The sequence below is a fragment of the Gadus chalcogrammus genome, chromosome 20 (assembly GCF_026213295.1).
Source record: "Gadus chalcogrammus isolate NIFS_2021 chromosome 20, NIFS_Gcha_1.0, whole genome shotgun sequence".
Lineage (NCBI taxonomy): Eukaryota > Metazoa > Chordata > Actinopteri > Gadiformes > Gadidae > Gadus > Gadus chalcogrammus.
Window position 1 is genome coordinate 20750589 of NC_079431.1, and position 20744 is coordinate 20771332.

General features: G+C 42.7%; 1 protein-coding gene across 2 annotated transcripts in view; it reads right to left on the reverse strand.

Moving 5' to 3' along the window:
• Nucleotides 1-20468, reverse strand: part of man1a2 (mannosidase, alpha, class 1A, member 2) — a 95528-nt gene extending 75060 nt beyond the window's left edge. The window contains exons 1-2 of one of the 2 annotated variants that reach the window (XM_056579404.1): nucleotides 20283-20468; nucleotides 17912-18428 (exon numbers count right to left, since the gene is read on the reverse strand). In XM_056579404.1, the coding sequence (XP_056435379.1) occupies nucleotides 17912-18225 (314 nt within the window). In that variant the 5' untranslated portion in view covers nucleotides 18226-18428; nucleotides 20283-20468. Of the gene's footprint in view, nucleotides 1-17911; nucleotides 18429-20233 lie in introns of both variants that reach the window. The other variant, XM_056579403.1, reaches the window with a different exon arrangement.
• Between the last annotated feature and the right edge of the window lie 276 nt (nucleotides 20469-20744).

The window sequence follows — 20744 nt, forward strand, 5'->3', positions numbered from 1 at the left end:
AAGACAGCGCGAGATGTGTTTTTCCAATGCATATTTTTGTTAAGGAAATTTATATCAGTAATTATCAGGCTGTTAACCATTTATGGATCAATAATTTATGGAGAATGGGTGAGAACTTTTTCGAACAGTTAAAGCAAGTGTAAGACAGTATCTTTTAATTTGTTGTTTTCATTGTTTGTAAATATTACTTAATTGTAACAGTCCACCTGCTTCATCATTTTATTCGTATTGTTTGTCATTGCTTATTTTTTCTTTTTCTTCAGTTCGAAATAACATTTTATCAATTCAATTCAAAGCCTGGAGGGACCCAGAAGATCAGAAACCACCTTTCCACATGACTTCACATTGGGAGAGAGGCTCCATCATCTGAGCCATAAGGTTTCATTGATTGGCGCGCACTCTTCTCTTAATCTAGAAGATTTGTAGACATTAAAAATGTAACATTCCATTAATTAATTTTCATTCAAACGCAGAGGCATTGACACACGGCTATTGCTGACCCGATAAGGAGAGCTTGGTCTAGATCCTGCCCATATTGTTGGGCAGGATGATGTAGGCTATAGGTCTTTTTACGCTGCCAAGCCGGGTTTGTCGCAGCTTGGCACACCCGGCGATTTCACCTTCTTATCTCAAGTTTCCTGTGTAAAACCAAGGGGGTCAACCCCCGGTCGTCATGGCGCGGGGTTTCTTGGTTCACTGGAGAAGGCGGCTGAGCACGGAGTCTAGACCTCTTTAGAATAATTTGTATTATTGCATACTCCCGAATGTTTTAATTGTATGAATGAAGACACCCGCATGCAATAATGAGTTTGAGTGTAGACTACAAACGCGATTAACTATGGTCAGGGATGTTCGTTACTGTCTAGACACGGTCCAATAAATAGTGATCTTCATCACATTCTCACCGAAGCGCCTACAGTGCTTAATGCAAACAATCGCAACAAAATACACCTGCAGAAATTCTCAGACACCCGCTGGTAGGGGTGTGACGAGATCTCGTGACACGAGATCTCGCGAGATTAAACTCGACGATATTACCCGTCGCGTTAAAAATCTGTCTCGCGAGATATGTGAGCTATCCAAACTTCTATTTGTGGCCTGTAGGGGCAGTAATGCGCCTTTGCTACGTCTAGCCTGCCAGAACCTAACGAAGGAGAAGGAAAAGAAGAAGAGGAGGAGAAGGAGGGGAAGCAGCCATAGGCAGCCAGAATGACGTCGGAAAATACCCGTATTACCGTTGAAGATGCCCCCGCCACTTTTAAATCATTTGTTTGGCAACATTTTGGGTACCCAGCAGAAATGATGAATGGCAGTAGAGTGACTGATAATGATGAATGGCAGTAGAGTGACTGATAAGACACGGACAATACCAAGTTGTCAGTGACATACTTGGTCAGACTCTGTTTGCACTATTTGCACTCTGTATTGATGGAGTAGAACTTTGATTTGGTTTCGCACATTATATTGTTTGTACTTGAAAAAAAGAATTAAGAATTATTTAATTGAATTTATTTTACTCCAACTTTTATAAATTTTAGTTTAAGTTTCAATTTCATGCATGTAAAGGGTTATAATAAAACATTTCAAAATGCTTGTGCAACTCGGTTAAATAAAAGTCTGTTGGTCCAGTCATATATTTTGTCATTGTAGTTTTCTTAAAATCTCGTCTCGTCTCGTTCTCGTGAACCGAATATCGTGTCTCGTCTCGTTTCGTGAGCTGAGTGTATCGTCACATCCCTACCCGCTGGTCTCAGCATGATTCATGTCTACAGTAGCCCATGTCTTCTGTCATTGATCAATATGAGGACATTTGAACCATTATGGTTGAATGAAAATCAGAGGGAGACAGCAAGTGCAGCTCGAAAGCGACCTCCCACACAAGAGCAATGGAATCATTAGATTTTATTATATGCCTTGTGATGTGGCGATTGATCTCTCATTTCGGCTGCGCATGTATTTTTGGAATTTTAAATTGCTGCAATATATTATGTTGTTGTTGACTTCTAACATGTCTCTATCTTTGCTGTTTAAATCTAACAGTAGTCTATCAGTAATATATCGGCGGTAACCACTGTTTTTGGTGGCGAATTTGTGCCAGCTGGTCATTCCGTGGTATTGGATGTGTTTTAATAAAACACATCCAATATCATGGAATGTCCGCTGGGGACGCCACTGAGGCTATAGTAGGCTAACGATGATCTTAGCATCCTACGAGTACCCCTGGAGTCCTCGTTAGCTACGAGCGTTTTCACAACGTTAGTTACCAACGATGCTTTCGGATAAACGGTGTGAAAACTGTACGATGCTCGTACAACGCACTTCACGATCCACTTAGGCTAACAAAGCTTTCGGGAAACGGGGCGCTGGTTACATGATGGGAAGAATGAAAACAAATGGCTTCCATTATATGGGAGCACATAAAATTACCATAAAACAAAAAAATATGTCTTTTTTTTTCTTTGGAACGCTGGGCAAAGTTTAAATTAAGTTGCACAGCAGGACAAGCGTTGTTCAAGAGCATGCAAACAAAAAACACACACACACAAACTATTATGGATGACCAACCAAAAAAGCAAACATCATAACTGGAGTCTATTACGTAATGATCAACCGGAACTTTATTATTGTAGGTGGAGCTCTTGGATATATGATGATCAGTAAGTTTAAACTGAACACTCACTTTGATCCTGTTCTCTAATCTGACGGCAGCCTATAGAGTCTAGCTGTTGCCCTGGTTTGAGCAGAGGACAGCTTTGCTTGATTAATTGTAGAAGTTCAGTAATCTCTCTCTCTTTATCGTCCTCTCAGGTTCTATTGTTTTTCTATATCAATCGTACTTGTCCTTGTGTGTGTCCATCTTTCTCTCTGCGGGGCACATGCTGAATTGCTGAACAGCCAGCCCAAATTTTTTTTTACAAAAACTCGCCTCTGATGACAACAGCAGCCTCCAATAGGAGGCTGCTGTTTTCATAGGAGGCAGGAATTAGTGAATGCAAGACAGATGACAGGAAGGTTGCTTCGACTCTGCTAATTTAGATTTTCATATAATTACAGGAAGAGCATTATCTTTAGACCACATACACAGATAACATTTCAAAACATGGAAAAAACACATTATAAAGAACACATTCAACTCAAATCATAAAGCCTCATTTAAATATCAGATTGTCTGTGTCAATGTAGCTGTAGCTATTCATCTAATGAGACAGAAAGGGCCTGTGGACGCACACACCATTTGGTACAGAGGCACTTAATTTCAACATGTGTTTTATCGGCTGTGGTTAGATGGATTGGACAGCAGTTGGCTGTAAAAGGGTGCGGTGGTTTGGAGAGGTTTGGGAAGCGCTGCAGTAGAGATCACAGTTCCTCATGTCACTGTGGTCTGGTAGAAGATGGTCGTATGGAAGCAGCCATGGCATCAGTTTTAGCAGAAACATATCAGCCTACAGACATAAATGTGCACTGTTCATCAGTCGTCCGACCGTATTTGTAAAAAAATTGGATGTGTCATCTTGCCCTGTCGGTGCTGTTACACTTTCTCAATTGGCTGAATGTGTTGCCTGTCAAGTCATGGCTTCAAATCAATTGATTTCAGCAAAGACCAGACTCTCTTAAGAAAGCGAGTGAAAATAATTTGCCAGATAGACTTGTAGAGCCGGTCTGCCACATCTGCCTGTACCCCCACCTCTGAACACTGAGACCCACTCCAGGTGAATTCAAGCTGGTCAAGCACACAAACACACTACAATAATCAGCTCCTCCATTAGGATTGTTCTCCATCTCTCTCCCTCCCTGGGGGGTTGTGGTGTGATGCACAGCCTTTAATGGAGCGGAGAGTCTACTGGCAGGGCTGCTGTGTGCACAGTTTATCGCTACATGACATCAGCAGCTCCCAGCTGTAGTCCACTCAGGCGGGGAGAGTACCCTCATTAGGAGACGGCGGGGAAGGCTTCACCACCACCAGGATACAGACCAGAGACCATGATGGTCTGTATCCACCAGGATACAGACCATCATGTAAAGAGATGTAGTCTGTAATCTCAAAGCTACGCTCAAATGTAGTTTCTCATAATGCTCTCTCTCATGCATCGCGGGAAAAAGGGTGAATATAGTCTTCCCCTTTGTCAGGAGATTACCGTGTTGTCAAGGAGACGGGGAGGCTGCCGCCACAGTTCAGCAGTGTTTCGTCGGTCGGCTCTGTCCAAACTTTTGTTTGTAACTTTTAAAATAAGCTATTTCTGTCAATTTCAGTAAACAATCTTGTGTTTCTGACAGGAGCTGAAGTTAACACGTATGCAGGAGTCAGCAAAATATATATATTTTAACAGAGCCAAAAAGAAAATGATGATAACAGGCTTGGCACAAGTCAAGAATAGGATACATCTTCAGTGGGTCCACAGAATAAGCAAGCTAGAGGCTTGAAGTGACATCACTTAAAGCCTCAAGGTGAGTGCATGGCACTCAGCAAAACATAATATGGTAGTATGTTTGTTATTACTAACCATTTATATTTAATTAAATATGTCTTATTTCTCAACTTGTATTCAACCTAAAACATCCCTGTCCTCTGTGAAGGCCTCCCGCTGAAGCCGGTCCCCCAAAAACATGTGACTAGCTCGCTTATTTTAGCAATAGGTCTTCTTAGCTTTTTAGTCATAGCCTATAAAACTAATTCATTGTGTTGGTTCTTGGTTGGACAAACATCGCCATACGCAGAAGCCCTGATGCGCGTGTAGCACAGCGGGCCTGGCAGTGGCACGTAGTGGCACTCCTCAAATGTTTTAGCCCACGCAAGGGCGGGTGCACACAAGATGGACAGGTGGCCAACCAATCCTATTATTCTTGCCCAAATTGAATGGTTGGACTTATTCCTAGTCCAAATTTTTTGGATTTAAGTTTAGTTTAGCATTTTATGTATGTACCGATAGCTGTTCAAACAAAGACAATTTCAAGAAATATGACCAAAAAATAATCTTGATACCTTAGCTTTAATTCAGTGATTATTATTAAAATTATTAACAACGAATTACAAATAAAAAAATATTAATCTCAACAATTTCATAATAAAAATAAATGTCTATAAAACAGCTGTATGAATGAAATCAACAGAAGTTTATAACCAAAAGTTGGTCAGGGTTGCTGAACAGCGATACCATCTCAACCATATCCACCATGCTGTTTACATTGTACTGGAAACAAGCTCACAGCACTATATAGGCTGGGCCTGTTCAATTGCTATGGGATATCCCTTTAAATCAGGTGGTCTAGTTTACTTTTTAAGTTATTTTCTCTCAAGCTTTAAAGGCCAACGTGACAGGTCCAACATTCAAAGACCCCTAAAACCCCTCAAAAGTCACTCAAGCCAATGTAAGCCTTTATATGGGCAAGGACACACTTCAACCCTAACAGGTAGAAAGAGAAACTTAAACCAGGCGCCATTTGGACAACATTCCAGGGAAAATCACAACATTGAGTCCCGTTTTTCATTATAATGTGTGGGTGCAGAACTGTCTTCATGAGCAGAAGAGGCTACATGCCGACAACACACTGCAAGGGGTGTGTTATTGCTCCCCAGGGAAAACCCATTTCTGTGCAAACAGAGTTTACGTGACACTCCTCTGGACTGAGTTAATAGGATTTCATGATAATTTGTTCTGTAGGTAAAAAGCCTGAAGCCCCACACAGACACACACGCCAATTTTACTGTCTTGCCTTGGTAAAACTGAGGGGGTACCGGTATATATTCTGCCTTCTTCAAGGAGACGGCCTTCTTGGTTCACTCGAGAAGAGAGTAAACCTCTTTAGAACAATTTGCATACTCTACTCTTTTTTTTTCTTCAAGACACTCGCATGCAAGAATGAGTAGACCACATCTGTGTGTAGGCTAAGAGTGCAATTAACTGTTTACAAGTGCAAAAACGCCAACATAATCTTTATTTTTGCTGACCACACGTTTTTTATCCCGATGAAAGCCTCGTAAGGAATGTTCCTCTGCTGCTTTCTCGTAGATCGCACCATCTTTCCCCGTCTTCGTTAAATGCGACTGCATCACCTTCTCTCCCATGATGGTTAGCAGCTCGCGGATTTCAAAGTCTCTCCAGTTCATGTTGATGTCACAGCAACACCTCTACCCAAGTCCCGCCCCTGGTACCCCGATGCCGTCGAATCAAATTTACATGAAATGAAACCACAATATGTCTAGGGTTCGAGAGGTTAAATTGGGGTGCGAAATCAAGCCGGTATATTAACTCGGTCAGTGTAAACGTGTGGACAATGCCTGGAAAAGGCAGGGAATAAGACAGCCATATTTGGCAGCGTACGCTTACACAGAGACACACACACGTATTTGTGCTCGAGTACACATAAATGGGGACAACCATCGGAGTAGCAGCTGTATGTTAGACTCTGATTTTAGAAGAGACTGTTCAAATCAAATCTCAGCGGAGATGAACCCCTGCTGTTTGTACATGCATCAATGCATTATTAATGAGTTGGTGCAGAAACTCCAGTTCCAGATGTACGCGTTAGCATAAACACCTCCGCTGTTTGGCATTCTGTCAGTCAGCTGGAGGTAAAGACGATTGTGTTCTGCCGGGATTTAAGGAATGAGATGGTGTCTAGTGGGTGTTTTGTACCAGTAGCCACATTTATATGTGGAAACATTACAATGACTAGAGTTTCCGCGCGTGCTTTGCGCTCGCTCAACCTCTAGTTGTAATTAATCCATAGCAATAATGTGGAAACCCCAGTCGTTAACAACTTTGTGATAACATAATGTAACTTTTTGCCTATAATGTTACAACGTATAACATTTTGGTTCACCTATTACGTAATGAAGCAAGCATAATAATTTCCTCCTTACGTTATGAAGCAAGCATAATAATCATTTTCCACAAATTTTTACCGCATTTATATATCAGGAGATTCTACCCTGAGGGTGACCCTTAATGCTTTATATGCGGCCATCGATGTCGTTTAGACATCAGTAGAATCAACGGTGGGTAAGGAGGGTGGGCTTGCAAGGGGCGGGATATGGCGTAGGATTTAAATTCGCAAGAGGCGGGATAAGTGTGGCCGCTGTCCCTGTAGTTGATTGACCGTAGACTAAATGGAGGCAGAATGGGCAGAACTCATCGGGATCATCTTAAATGTTGCTAAAATGATGCATCATATATTCCGTTACATCCACAAAATCCGAAGCATTGACCGATGAAAGATTGGAGCATGAGTTAGAGACAAACAGAAGAAACGACGAAGAAGAAAGGCGTCGCGAACGACGTTACCGGAGAAAGAGAGCATATTTTTTCACTTCATTTCACATATAACCAACACTTGGACAAATGTAGTTGATTTCTGTGTTTAAATGCGAAAACAGGGAGTGGAAGGACGGGACCCTATAATGTTCAGATGATTCTATACACGTGCAGCTGTGAATTTTTGTATGGTGTGTACTTTTAGGGTTATGATAAGACCTATCTTTTAGCGTTCACCACAATGACTCTTAAAAGCTGTGCCAACCTTTAAATGTTTTAACCATTCAGCGAACAAAAGGCAATGCTGATCATCATTGAGGGAGCCACTCAATGACATGCAGAAGCGTCATCAAGACACCCACTGAAGTGGTGTGAGAAATATCGACTTTCTACTCCTCATTCACAATTCACATCTAAGGTAATATCAGCCCATCAGGAGAATATCAGGACCTACACGTGTGTCTGTAAACAGCTAGTGTGTGAGCATTTGATTACATTATAAATTTGTCAATTTATGGGTAACAGGGGTAAATGTTCAATGGAAAGTGTAGTATACTATGCATGCAAATCAATTATTAATAGCTTTCCCTTTTAGTGTTATTCAGGGCTGAAAGTGCATTGACATTTTAAAATGCATGGCAACTACAATTGGTTAGTTGAAAATAATAATCATCATTGAGATTAAACATCTCTTCAAGTGTCCTGGCCAAGACAGGCAGCAGTAGCCTACAGTCACACATAGCATACACACAAAACATAAGAAAAATAAAACAACTAAAACAGTCCGCAGGGGAGAGGGGGGGGATATCAATATCGCAAGACATTTTGTGAGGAGAGTAAAATTACATTTGTGTAGTCTTGTGGTGGACTCTATAGACATAATTCACCATAGGTGTTATTGACATGTTTTCGTTCTGTGTACGTTATGTCTGACATACACCCTGACACACGGCAGACAGTTTCGATAGCACCAAGGAAATGAAGGATGTGACCACGTTTCCAAAGAGGGCTTTACTTTAAATTCTCTCTCGATTAAAGTAAATTAGATATTCAATCCCAGTTGAAAGAACTGAAAATGCTACATCGATTTAATAGACTTAGAATGTTTCAAATATTTGAATGAATGCTGCACTTAATTAAATTAAAGCCACTACACTAAATATCAAGAAAAAATGTCATGATTTAATTACCTTGAGGCATAGAATCAAAACAAATTCTGAATCAGACCCGTTACATGTAAATCATAAGTAATTCAGGACGAAACAAACTTCCGATAAGAGCTGGTTTTGACATGAACATTTGTCTGTACATTCTTTGTGTGCTTAACACACCATGGTCCACAATACACACCCTTTCTAAGTGGCACTAGAGTTCAGACTGTCATACTACTGCAACTGCTGGATTTAAGAAACCCTGGTTGGCATTGTTAGCATAGCATTGTTTTAGATTTACACAGCGAAACAAGACCATAGAACCCATGGCTCAACCATACATCAGCTTATATTGGTGGGGGAACGAGTCATCCTTTACTCTATGAGTGACTGAGGTTCCCAGGCTTCATAATCTTAAACCAGTTTGGTGTTTCCCCCAGGAAATGTCTTGTCAAGGTGGTTCAGGATGGGAGGGGGGGGGGGTGGGGGTTGGGGGCGCTGCCGTTTCAATTCCATTTTATAAACTTTATGGCACAACTATTGTTGTGAACAGTATTACCAATGCATTATATCTTTATTATTTGTACCTGATGCAAGTTTTGTACTTATATTTTGTAATTTAAAAATATATAATTTATTTTATATTATACATTGGTAGTCAGGGCGGGGGCCCTATTGTTGTTAAGGCGGCCGCCTTAACCCAACAGTGCTGGGGGAAACATACAAGTGTTTTAGAACGCAGCTGGACACAGTTCTGTCTTGACAGTTGGGAGACTGTACGATCCAGTACATCGTGTTTCCATCACAGACACCAAACACACAGTACCCAATTTACACTAGCCATAATACAGTAACTTCCTGTGCACTGCGAATCTACCCAGGAATATTTAAAACATAACCATTTAAAAAGGTCATCCGTGTCCTCTATGGCAACAGTGTGAACCAGTCCAGCCAGCAGCTGGCCTCTGGCTGTTAATGGTGTTCTCTGCCAGCGACTCTGGCTGATAACCAACCAGCGTTTGGAGGTCGGTTTCCACTTTATGTACACCACGCCTGCTAGCTGGTAAAGCCATGAAGGAGCCCAGATAATTATGCCGTTTAGCAGGCCCCAGTAATCTCACGTGGCAAAAGGCTTCTAGAATATGACCATGACCACACTACGTCTTCACTTCTCAAAGTGCTTGTTTCAAATAAGCCCCATCCAATTGACCATGAAGAGCCACTCATCCAGCAGAAAACAGCTCTATCATCTCCAAAGCATACATTTATCTATTAATTGATTTGTTTAAAAAATAAAATAGCTGTCAAGCCTGTTGTCAATTAAAAAGAGACACTCATTGTACAACATAAATGTATAACTGGTGTAATGTTTTGAGATAAACAAGGGTATATATACAGTAGGTTGTGTGTGTGTTTTGTTGTAGGTTTGGACGATAAATCAATATTAATATCTATCGTTATCAAATCTGCTGCGATAATGGTGATATGATTTTAAATACATTTGCTCAGTTCAGGTCATTTTGTTGCCTCAGACGAAGAAATTGAACCTCTAGTCTAGGTCATACCACTTCGGTTATTTGGAAATTGTTCTGCTACCTGAAGATTGACCAAGCAAAGATTAGCATAAGGTGCCAATATGTCGTTGAGAAGTCCACAGTCCACAATCTAAAAAAGATACCAAATGGCTATGTGGCAGGTCATAAAAAATATATAAACATTTAATATCAGCGAGAAAAGGCTGCAAGTGACTTGCAGAGAATACAGGTCATTAAGGAGCAGGTAGGTAAAGGGGTGAGGTCTCTTGCTAAAGGCAAGCACTCTTACCTACAAGAAGACTGTGGACATGAGATAAATGATAAAACCCAGGCCCTTTCAGCTGGGAGCCAGTACATAATCCAGCCTCAGCCCTTTTCAAGCTGCTTGCCTGGAATAAACCTTTAGCATCATTTCATTTAATTCTTTGTTTCAAGATTGGGTAAAACATGCCCAGCTCCAACCAGCTGGACACTTTTATGGAGAGAAAGTAACTGTTCCGTCAGCTCTCAACTGTCGCACTGCATTTGCAGCTGGCCTCGCCTGCATTTTAAATCAAATATGGATGGATGATAGTAGCAGTATCTCATGGGAACAATGGAACCCACCCAGGCACCCATGCAGGGTTCTGGCCAGCTGAAGCTTGACTGCGTTAAAATAGAGGAAGGATGTTTGCATTAAAAGTAGGGGTGTAACGATATACGTATTTGTACCGAACCGTCACGGTACAGGCACTTCTGGGTGGTTACAGAGGTGGACCGCGGTGCGTAAATGTGGCGTACATAGCGTTAATATGGCGAACGTTTAGGCTTTTTTTGCGATGCAGAATTTAAAACTTGAAGTCGGAGTATACTAAATATACTACTCCGACTCCGTAATCCGACTCCGTTACTACGGAGACCCCTCGAGCATTCGCAGTTCTCCGTTGGGATGTCGGATACGCAATGCAATTCGCCACCAGATCGATCTTATATGTTGACTACCATGACAAACCATGTAAGTAGTGTTGTAAATAAACTTCCAAAGCTTTTCAAATCTTATTTGGTGTTTTATTGGTCCTTATAATGTGCAATTCAGAACGGGCAAATGCCATAACCAAGTCTAGTGGTGTTTTCATTGCGGCTGATCTACGACCATTCTACGACCATTCTGACTTCAAAACCAAAGGTACGTACCGAAACGTGACTTTTGTGTACCGTTACACCTAATTAAAAAAGTGGTTGATTTTTAAGTCAGCCCCGGCCGGAGCTACTCAGATAATTTAAGAGGACATATTAATACAAATGACCCATTCCTGGCCCCTCGACTTGTTAGCTAACCCTCTCGTTAACCATGACTTTAGTAGAGGAACAAATCAGAAATCCGGAAGATTGATCAGAACAATTGATCAGAACAGGCCATTTTGAAAATTCCCTGGCCTGGACGTCAAGGACGATTAGCGTAATCCAGCCCCTCTCAGGTGAATGACCACTCCCATTCCAAACACAGAAGATGTTCTGTTGAAGGATGCGTGAGCTCTGTTTGAGCAGCGGTTGACTGTGGTGTCCCAAAAAAGTTTAGCTTTTCGGACATTTATAACGCCACGGTGTGGATGTAGAGGAACCGTCTGCACAGTCTCTCAAAACCAGAAAATTACAGGACAGAGTGGATTCATTTTATTTTTAATGGCAACGTCCTGGCAACAGTCAGCTCATTTTTAGCTCATTTATGTGTGTGATAAACACTTCAAATCGAATTGCTTCCTCAATGAGTGCCAGTTCACAGCCACATTACATCTAATGTTTACGCTTAAACATGAACGGAAATATAGTATATACATGACGAAAATAATGCAGACGAAATTGTTGCAGCAGAATTGTTTACATCAGACGTGAAGTGAATATGTGGCAATTTCCAATAATAATGGCGCCGGCCAAATTACGGATGGATGTTCAACCTCCATAGCCTTGTGATCTTACACTCCCTCCTTACACCACAATACCCTTTTATTTCGCATCTAAGCGTAAATTGTTGAAGTGGGTGATCAATATTATTAATTACATTCATGTTCGGAGACGTTGGTTTTTGATGTTGTTCCCCTGTTGTTGTTATCTCCTGTTAATAAATAAAAGATGGCTCACTCTTTTGGAGAAAGATGGTATCCAAAAGAAAACTGAAGGAATACAACTGCACGCCTCAATGTACTCAAAAGCAACCTATAGTCACGTAGAGTAGTGCAAGTAAACATTGGCTTGTAGCGCCGACTTCTATCGAGATGAATGATCAATACAAATAACAGATAGCGATAATTAAGGGTTAGAAACATTAAAAGGCTGTAAAATCTGCCTAAATTGGCCATGGTGACTTTAACTAAGCTCCTGATTGTGATTGGTTAAGCAGCTTTATTCGCTGACTAGATACGTAAAAAAGAACAGAAAACAAAGAATCCACTTTGCTGCAAATAAAATGCATTTTGCTTTTTCACAAACCGTAAATCGCGTTTTGTGTACAGCCCCATGATTTGTAATGTTAACAGTTAAATACTTTTTCTGGAGGGGCCTTCATGTTTACAGTTAACTACTTATTCTGGAGCGGCCTTCATGTTAGCAGTAAACAACTGGTTCTGGAGCGGCCTTCATGTTTACAGTTAACTACTTATTCTGGAGCGGCCTTCATGTTTACAGTAAACTACTGGTTTTCTGGAGCGGCCTTCATTTTTACTGTTAACTACTGGTTCTGGAGCAGCCTTCATGTTAACAGTTAACTACTGGTTCTGGAGCGGCCTTCAGAGCAGTGGAAAGCAATCAATTAAAGATGATTATCAAAACTGTTTACCATACAATTCTCTCTTGAAAGACTATCAATTATCAATTTGAATCAATTATTTGACTAACGGTACAAGGTTCCACCAAGGACTGGCTGTCTTGGTCATCTGCTATCTCCTATACTAAATATATCAGGTAGACCTCTTAGTTCTCTACGATTGCTTGCTTTAAATCTGTGAGTTTATGAACACTGAGTTTAGTGTTCATCGTGGTGTAGGACCTCTTCGTACATCACTCTGTAGCCTCAACTTGCCCTGTAGCAGACCCTGTCTCCATCTGGTCTACTATGTTGGCATCGCTCTGCTATGTTACCAGCACCCACCAGCTAGCATTCCATTAGCCTACTTGCTTATCGTCAGCTACCAACATACCAGCCACCTAGCTTACCACGTACCGATAATCGCACTGCGTGTGGTAAACTTGTCGGTTGAGTCTAAATGTATCCATTATAAATAAGGGACCCCATGCATAATTCACTATTCAGCTGCAGGGGCATACGGTTATAATGCATCAATTGGGCTTTATTTATTCATGATTTCATTCAGTCTCCGGTAAGCAAGAGATCCCCATTTCCCTGCTAATTGCCCTCTATAAATGAAGGAGGATAAAGGAAGATGCCAAAATGTGAAAGGCCAGCCAGGAGGTAGCTTGATAGGATATTGGACCCCTTTTAATCAAATAAATAAGACCGTACAGAAATTTTGCAAACTTTACCAATACTGTGTAAACACTAAACAGTACAGCAAAAGTATGATGCTGTGATAGCGATAGCTCAACTAATAACGATTACATGAAGGCTTTCTTCAATCCTCAGAAAAGCACTGTAGACGCCTGTACTCCATCAAGAGACAACTTTACAGAGATACAAGCAGGTTGAACAAGCAGGCTTAAGGCCTCCCTGCAGGTGAAATTCAATCACTGACACCAGAATAGATAGATGGGTTCCGGCTGAACCCTTGCAACAGTGGAAACCAAACAAGCAAAATCATATGTGACTGATCCAAGAATTTGCTCTTTCCAATCCCCCTGTAATGTTGCCAAAATCGAACACCCCCTCGGGCAGACAAAGGGCTGGTTGAGAAAGCTCTGTCCTCGGGCCAACAAAGCCAGGACGACCAGGCCAGAAATTTAGGAAAACTGGGCAGCATTCTTGACACGTTGCCCCGCCTTTATTGACCTCCTCCGTTATCAAGCATCTGCATCATCATCATCATCATCATCAACATCTTCCTACCCAGCTAGAACCAATGGAGGCAAGCCCTGTGGTAAGAGGGCCAATAGCCTGCATTCTCTCAGAATGAGGGAATAGCTTTATTAAGGGGCTTATATGGAGGCAGGGTGGTGTTCCAGGACATCTGAAATTAAGGGGAAACTGTGCCTGCTCCCATGGGTCTGTTTAAACACCAGCGCAGCTCCGTGTCCTCTGGTTAAGCCCCTTCTTCAAAAGTAACCAACCAGAGCCTCAGGGTTTAAGTATTAAACAGCTGAGTCAGCCACACACATGCTGCAATTAAGGCTTTTCCATAAGCTGCTACAAGCAAGGAGCGGTAGAGGAACAACTGGGACACTTATAGGAGGTTCACGTTTGAGGAGCACTATTCAAGACATAGCATTAGTATAAAACTAAATTCATGAGATCTCAATGCCATTGCTATTCCAGCCAATTATTTCATGTTCGGTAACCCTTGACTAACATCAACTATACTGAGAGAGTAACAAAGTCTTATATTGCCATGGACATCAAGTAGTCAATTAGTCAAATTATTTATATTGAAATTTAGACACATGGACTTGTTGACATTAATAACTTAACGACAGATGATAAAATAAGTCACTTCATACCTAAATGTAGTACAAAGTGTAATTGTTGACAGAGATTGTGCCGACTCTTGGGTTCCTGCCCATCAAACAATACCCTGCTCATTGTCTAGTTTAACAGAAAGCACCCAGAAAAAAAACACTTAAATCCTACTATCAAAACACTTCAGTTGACTCACTTCATAGTGACTTCACGCTGAAGTTAACTGCTGCAGAAAGCATGGGGAATCAGGGGAAGGCTCTCCATTGTGGACGGAGATGAAGAGGTGCCTGACCAACACTCAATGCTCGCTACCGAGTACCTGAAGATGGAAGCCCTTTGTGTTGTTGCAGCAGCACAGCCTCCTCATCTGGATGAAGCAGATGAAGCTTGTTAGAAATTAACGGACATTAACAGATAGCACATGGTACAGAACACGGCAGACAGGGGTTGACAGTTGACACTAAGGTTTCAAAAGCACTTGCCCATCGGGCAAGTACAGGTCAGGTTCAACTTGCCCGAATGTAATGTTCACTTGCCCAAATTATAATCAGAATCATGAACGGGCCTCTTTTTGCCAGGCACCTGGCCTGGTTTTGGGGGGGCTCAGAAAAATCATCCTAGCTCAGACTGAAGCTGAATGTTAGCTTCCACACATCTTGTGTTTAAAAAATAACAAACTTCTCTTTGTTTACTTATTTATCGAGCGGTCACATCGTGCCATGAAGTGATTTCAGTCCACCGTTCCAACCTATTAAAGCTATCGCCAAGTTATATGTAGACCTGCATGATTTTATGCAAATGTACAAAACTAAATGTCAGAGGTAGTAGCAAAGATACGTCTTTTTAACTTTCAAGTTTCTTGTAGCTCTAACTGAATAATCACAATCGCGTTTCTAGTAGGGTTGTCAGTCACGATACTGGATTTCTAACTTCAACACTATTCCTGGAAAAAGATCGATATTCTATACCATTTTTGATATCAGGGGAAAAGTTTTTTTCAGGAAAGAACATACCCAAAGTAAATAGATGATATCTCCACAACTGCAAGGGCGATAATGTCATCTTTGGGCCAAAAGAAAGATTGTTGTGCAATTGAAATATTCAATGGGGATAATACTTGGTTAAAGTGAATAAAGCCATGGAACACAGCATAAGTGGAAGATAACATTTCCATCAGTTGGTCGTTATCAGTTGGGAGCGCTGTCTTACTATGAGACACAAATAAAAGGTAGATATCTTACAATTTTGACACTTGACACCTCTTTTTAAAGTTCAGGGCAATCGAATGCACCAAGCCAAACACTCGCAAATAAATATATGGCCACTAGAATATTTTTTCTGATTGAAGGCAATTTACCTATTTCCTAAGAAATCTTGTCTTATTCATTGATTGAAAACAGCATGTTAAGTTGCAAAATTTGGCCCAGATACTGGATAATCTGTTTATGGTGGCTTTATTCGATCAGAATCAACTTTGTGGACAAAAATCACAAAGGTAATACTTCATTTTTGGTTGTTAAAAGAAAAGGGGCCGTTTCTTCTTAATTTGATATTTGCGAGTTTTAGTCACAGAATGATATGGTTTGGACTGTTGGAATAAGTGGAGGGTCAGCTTTCATGTAATATACAGTAGTTTGTGAGGGTCCAATTTCGTGAAAAAGATCGCTATTGCTGTGTGCATGTGCACAGTTATGAAACCCAAAACCGTGTTCTTGACTTTCCTTGATAATTTGCCTCAATCCAAAGTACTTCCAAACTGCACTCCTCCATCACTACTCCATTAGCTTCTACCTAAACCGTTCGCGGAGGTGCTGCACTTGAGATGCTAGCTGTGTTGGCTAACCTTTAGCGAATCAATGCCAGGGACCGCACAGCGAGTGAGTGACAGAAGGCGGGGCTATATTCGCACTGAAGCGATGCGTGACTGTTAACTCGCTTTCCGAGAGAAGAGAAGACAGCGCGCTGATCAATTGCAAATACTTCTATTTTGTGTGGTTTTGAGGAACAAAAGGTTGTTCTGCAGTTTATAAAAACATTTGAATAAATAGCTTTTATATTAACATCCACCCAAAATCCACTTGCCCGTTCGGGCAACCAGAAAAAATCTCAACTTGCCCAAACATTTTTTTACTTGCCCCGGGCAAGCGGGCAACCGTTAGTGTCAACCCCTGCGGCAGAGAAACATGCCCAAAAAGTTGGACAGAGACAGCTTAGACATCCAATAGTTCACTGCAATAAAGTAGCCGCAAATAACAAAAGCTAACGTAATATATCATCCTAAATCTAAATGAGTTGAGTACTTAAACAGCTGTAGCTTACATGGCAAAATCAACCGTGAGGTTGCCAAGCACTTTTATCCATGGTACAAACAAAAGGTTTAAATCACTTTATGACGTTAAAGTAAGGACGTTGTTAGATCAGGAAACTGTTCTACCCATTAGCTTGGCGGGTGGCATGCGCCAGTTGTCAGTGAAATGCTCAAAGTAAGCTAGATCTACACAGAAATAACAGATAAATTCTATCCTAGATTAATTCTCCCTGTGTTTCCCTGGAAGTAAAGGGGATATGTTGGTATTGACATTTGACAGTAGGGCTGTAGGCTCAAATTTCTACCAACTCTATGACCAATCGATTGATTGGTGATAGAATATAACAAATATTGGGCCACCGTGCACTGCAGTACCACTCTACCTGCTAGCCGAAACAGCACCCGAGTGCTGTTTGGCGAAGGTCACTCTTGGTCCGAATCCGACTCAGTTATGGTAGTGCGTCAATATAAAGTGGGTCACCACAGAGCGCCACGCTGTGCAGCCTCGCGTACTGTATAGATAGCACATTTAGGTTCTGTTCCGTGTAAAACATCCAAAATGTTGTTGGTGGTTTTTGGCCTCTAAGGTTGGCAAGTTTCTGCAGATAACATGACAGGAAATATATCACCATTGCTGTGCATGTGCACAGCTATGAAATACATGTCTCCTGTTGCATGCTAATCATTTCATGGAAGTTGCAAATGTATTTCAAATAACCAACAATGGTAACGATGAACTCAAAATTGGGAATGTTATTGTTCAATGGGTTTGTCACATGACTGCTTTCAACATGTTTAAATGTCCTTTTATTGTGGAAAGGGGAAGGGGGCCCAGGGTGGTCCCTGGATGAAGAGATTAAGACAGCAAAATAAATTACAAATGTATTCGCCAGCCTTAAATATTTGTCATACTCAAAACAGGGCTTCACTCCACCCTGAACTGTGATGACATGGATGGATTTTGTATGCCGGTCATATTGACACATACTTAAACAGCAGGTGCAGCGACCTCATCCAGAACAGGCAAACAGTGAACAGCACAACGCAGCGTTTCTGCTTACCTGTGTCTGTGCTCATCGTGTCCTCCCTGCCCGTGTATGACCACCTGCCCCGCGGCGTGCTTCCCCATCTTGGGGGCGTCGATGTGGGGGATGAGCACGTCCTCCAAGCCCAGGTCGAATCGCTTGTGCTTGGAGTTGTCGGGCAGGAAGAAGAAGGCCCCGAAACACAGCGTGATGAAGGCACTGAGGATGAGGAGCAGGATGAACTTCTCGGAGAGCCTCAGCGTGGCGCGATGGTGCGGGAAGGAGGAGGCGCCAGGCGAAAGTGCCGGGATCCTGCGCCCGGAGAGCGGCAGCAGCGCGGGCGTGGTCATGATGTCACTGGAGGGGGCGGGGGTAGCTTGGGAGGGCTTTGGTGTCTACAGGTGGAGCCGTGGAGCTTGGTGTAGCAGCAGGATGAAGCAGCCAAGACAAGCTGTATTATCTCATCCCAGCGGTGCCCTGTCCACAAACCAAGCCGGGCTGATATCCCTTGCGGATGGGCTGTATTGTTGCCAGGGAAACGGTCATCTCGGTTCTGAAGGGGAACACAGCAGGTACTGAGTGGCACCAAAGCCTTGAGATGAAACATTCCTTTGCACATGTGCCATGGTGAATGAATGGCAACCCATTACGGTAATGACATGAGATGGAGTGGTCATTGAGTTACCTTAACAGGTTTTTACTCCTTTCACATTGTATTTTACACTCAAGCTAAATGGAAAGTGAATGAGTTGCAGCTATATAATTAGAATTTATTTCGTCAAATATAAGGTCATCTCAAAGTCGAGGATGGCATGTTATATTAGCAAATGCATGCTGTCAGCGTTTCAGCCTAGAACATTTAAAAAATGTCAGCATTAACATTGACAGTTCTCCTGAGTAAATAGCTATGATAGCCAAGATACTTGAACGGCGTGAAAATATGTGAAAGACTCAAAGCTCAAAGGGATAGTCTTCCGATTATTTTATTTTTTTAAACCAGTACAGTGAGTCGTGAGAGAAACTGTATGTCGGTGCAGCGTTACAGATTGTGCAACAGCAGAGCACCGACATCACCAAACACCTGCCGCCTCTCCTGTGGCGACGGACTTGAAGTACGGACGCCGCGGAGCGCTTAACTCAATGAACCAATATGGGTTCGTTGTAGATGTTGGTCGGATATGGTGCCACCATGGTAATACACATTTGAAAATGAGATCAACAGAACCTGGGGTGTGGTGTGTCCGCCTGTCGAAGACAAACCGTTTGATCATTCAGCTCCATCAGTGAGACTCAGACTACTGGACACGGATGCCCAATCCCGAATGTAATGAACATATATCAATGCACACATCGGTTAATGTCCCTCGCTATCCTCCAAGTCATTCATTAAAAAAAAAATAGATCGCTAAACGTCATGCAATCATCACCGCAAGATATATTAGAAACTATGACGTTACTTATAGCATTGAAAGGAAAACACCGTGAAGATGATTTCGGTTCACGTTCATCAATTAAGCAAAGCTGAACGGAAACATAGCGTTTGCCAAGATTCTTCCATTTATTGAAAGGATATTATAGTATCCTGTCATTCGTAACAAGCTAATTTACGGACACGGTGTTGATCGAGGCCGCTGTATTTATGTATTCCGCTGGCCTCCCTCCCCCCGGCCTGCGTCGCTCCCTCTCCCCGGCCCGTCGTTCCCTCTCCCAGGCCCGTCGCTCCCTCCCCCGGCCTGCGTCGCTCTCTGCCTTGGCCAGCGTCGCTCCCGCTCCCCGGCCTGTCGCTCCCTCTCCCCAGCCAGCGTCGCTCCCTCTCCCCAGGCAGCGTCGCTCCCGCTCCCCGGCCCGTCGTTCCCTCTCCCCGGCCCGTCGTTCCCTCTCCACAGCCTACGTCGCTCCCTCTCCCCGGCCTGCGTCGCTCCCTCTCCCCGGCCTGCGTCGCTCCCTCTCCCCGGCCTGCGTCGCTCCCTCTCACCGGCCTGCTCCGCTCCGCAACTCCGCACAATACCAAGTTCATCCTCCGCCGCTAGCACGGCGCTAGCCTCGGCTGTGTTAACATAACACACAACACGGCTCATGAAATTACTGAAGTGAGTGAATCGCCGAGACTGCACAATAATTATTGTGCGAGCATGAATCTAACAGGGTTTTAGCTTGAAATGAATGCAATAATTCAGCTCTCTCCCCCCCCATCTAATGTGATGTTGGTAGTAGCCGTGGAGCTAATGCTACAGGCTGGTGGTGTACCCGTAGAGGCGGTCCTCTGAGGCTGTGCTGCTAGCCGTGGAGCTAATGCTACTACCAGACGGGTCGTGGACCCGGAGAGGCGGTCTCTCTGTGGCTGTGCTGCGGCATCACCTTTCATATGCTGGACGAAAACCGAGGCGAGAGAAGCTTTTTAGTCCACCTTTTAGGAATTGACGTTTATCAGATGTCCTCATGTCCACAATGAAACGTTAAAGCGCGATATCCAGTCCCGATGCGCCCGTTGATATAAATAATTGGCGGTATATTGGATGTTGATGGTGGGTCACTGTCAGACAGCGACCGCCGACTACTAGAGCTGCTGCTGCTGCTTCTGCTCGGTGCTCGAACATCCACTACTCATCCTGGCCACATAAGGGACCGTCTGCCAATTTCTTCGGACACATTCTAATCTGGACGACTCGGGATTTTTGGCTCATGCAGACATCTTCAATATATTTTAGCCAAGATAACAAAAAAGGACTATACGCTGCCGTTTTCCCCATCAGAATCTTTTAATGTATTTGTGGACAAAGTGTACAAGGAATTCATCTTGGGGTAGTTGTCAGCATTCTCAGGGATGCATATAATTGCAGTATTTGCAATGTATATATATATATACATA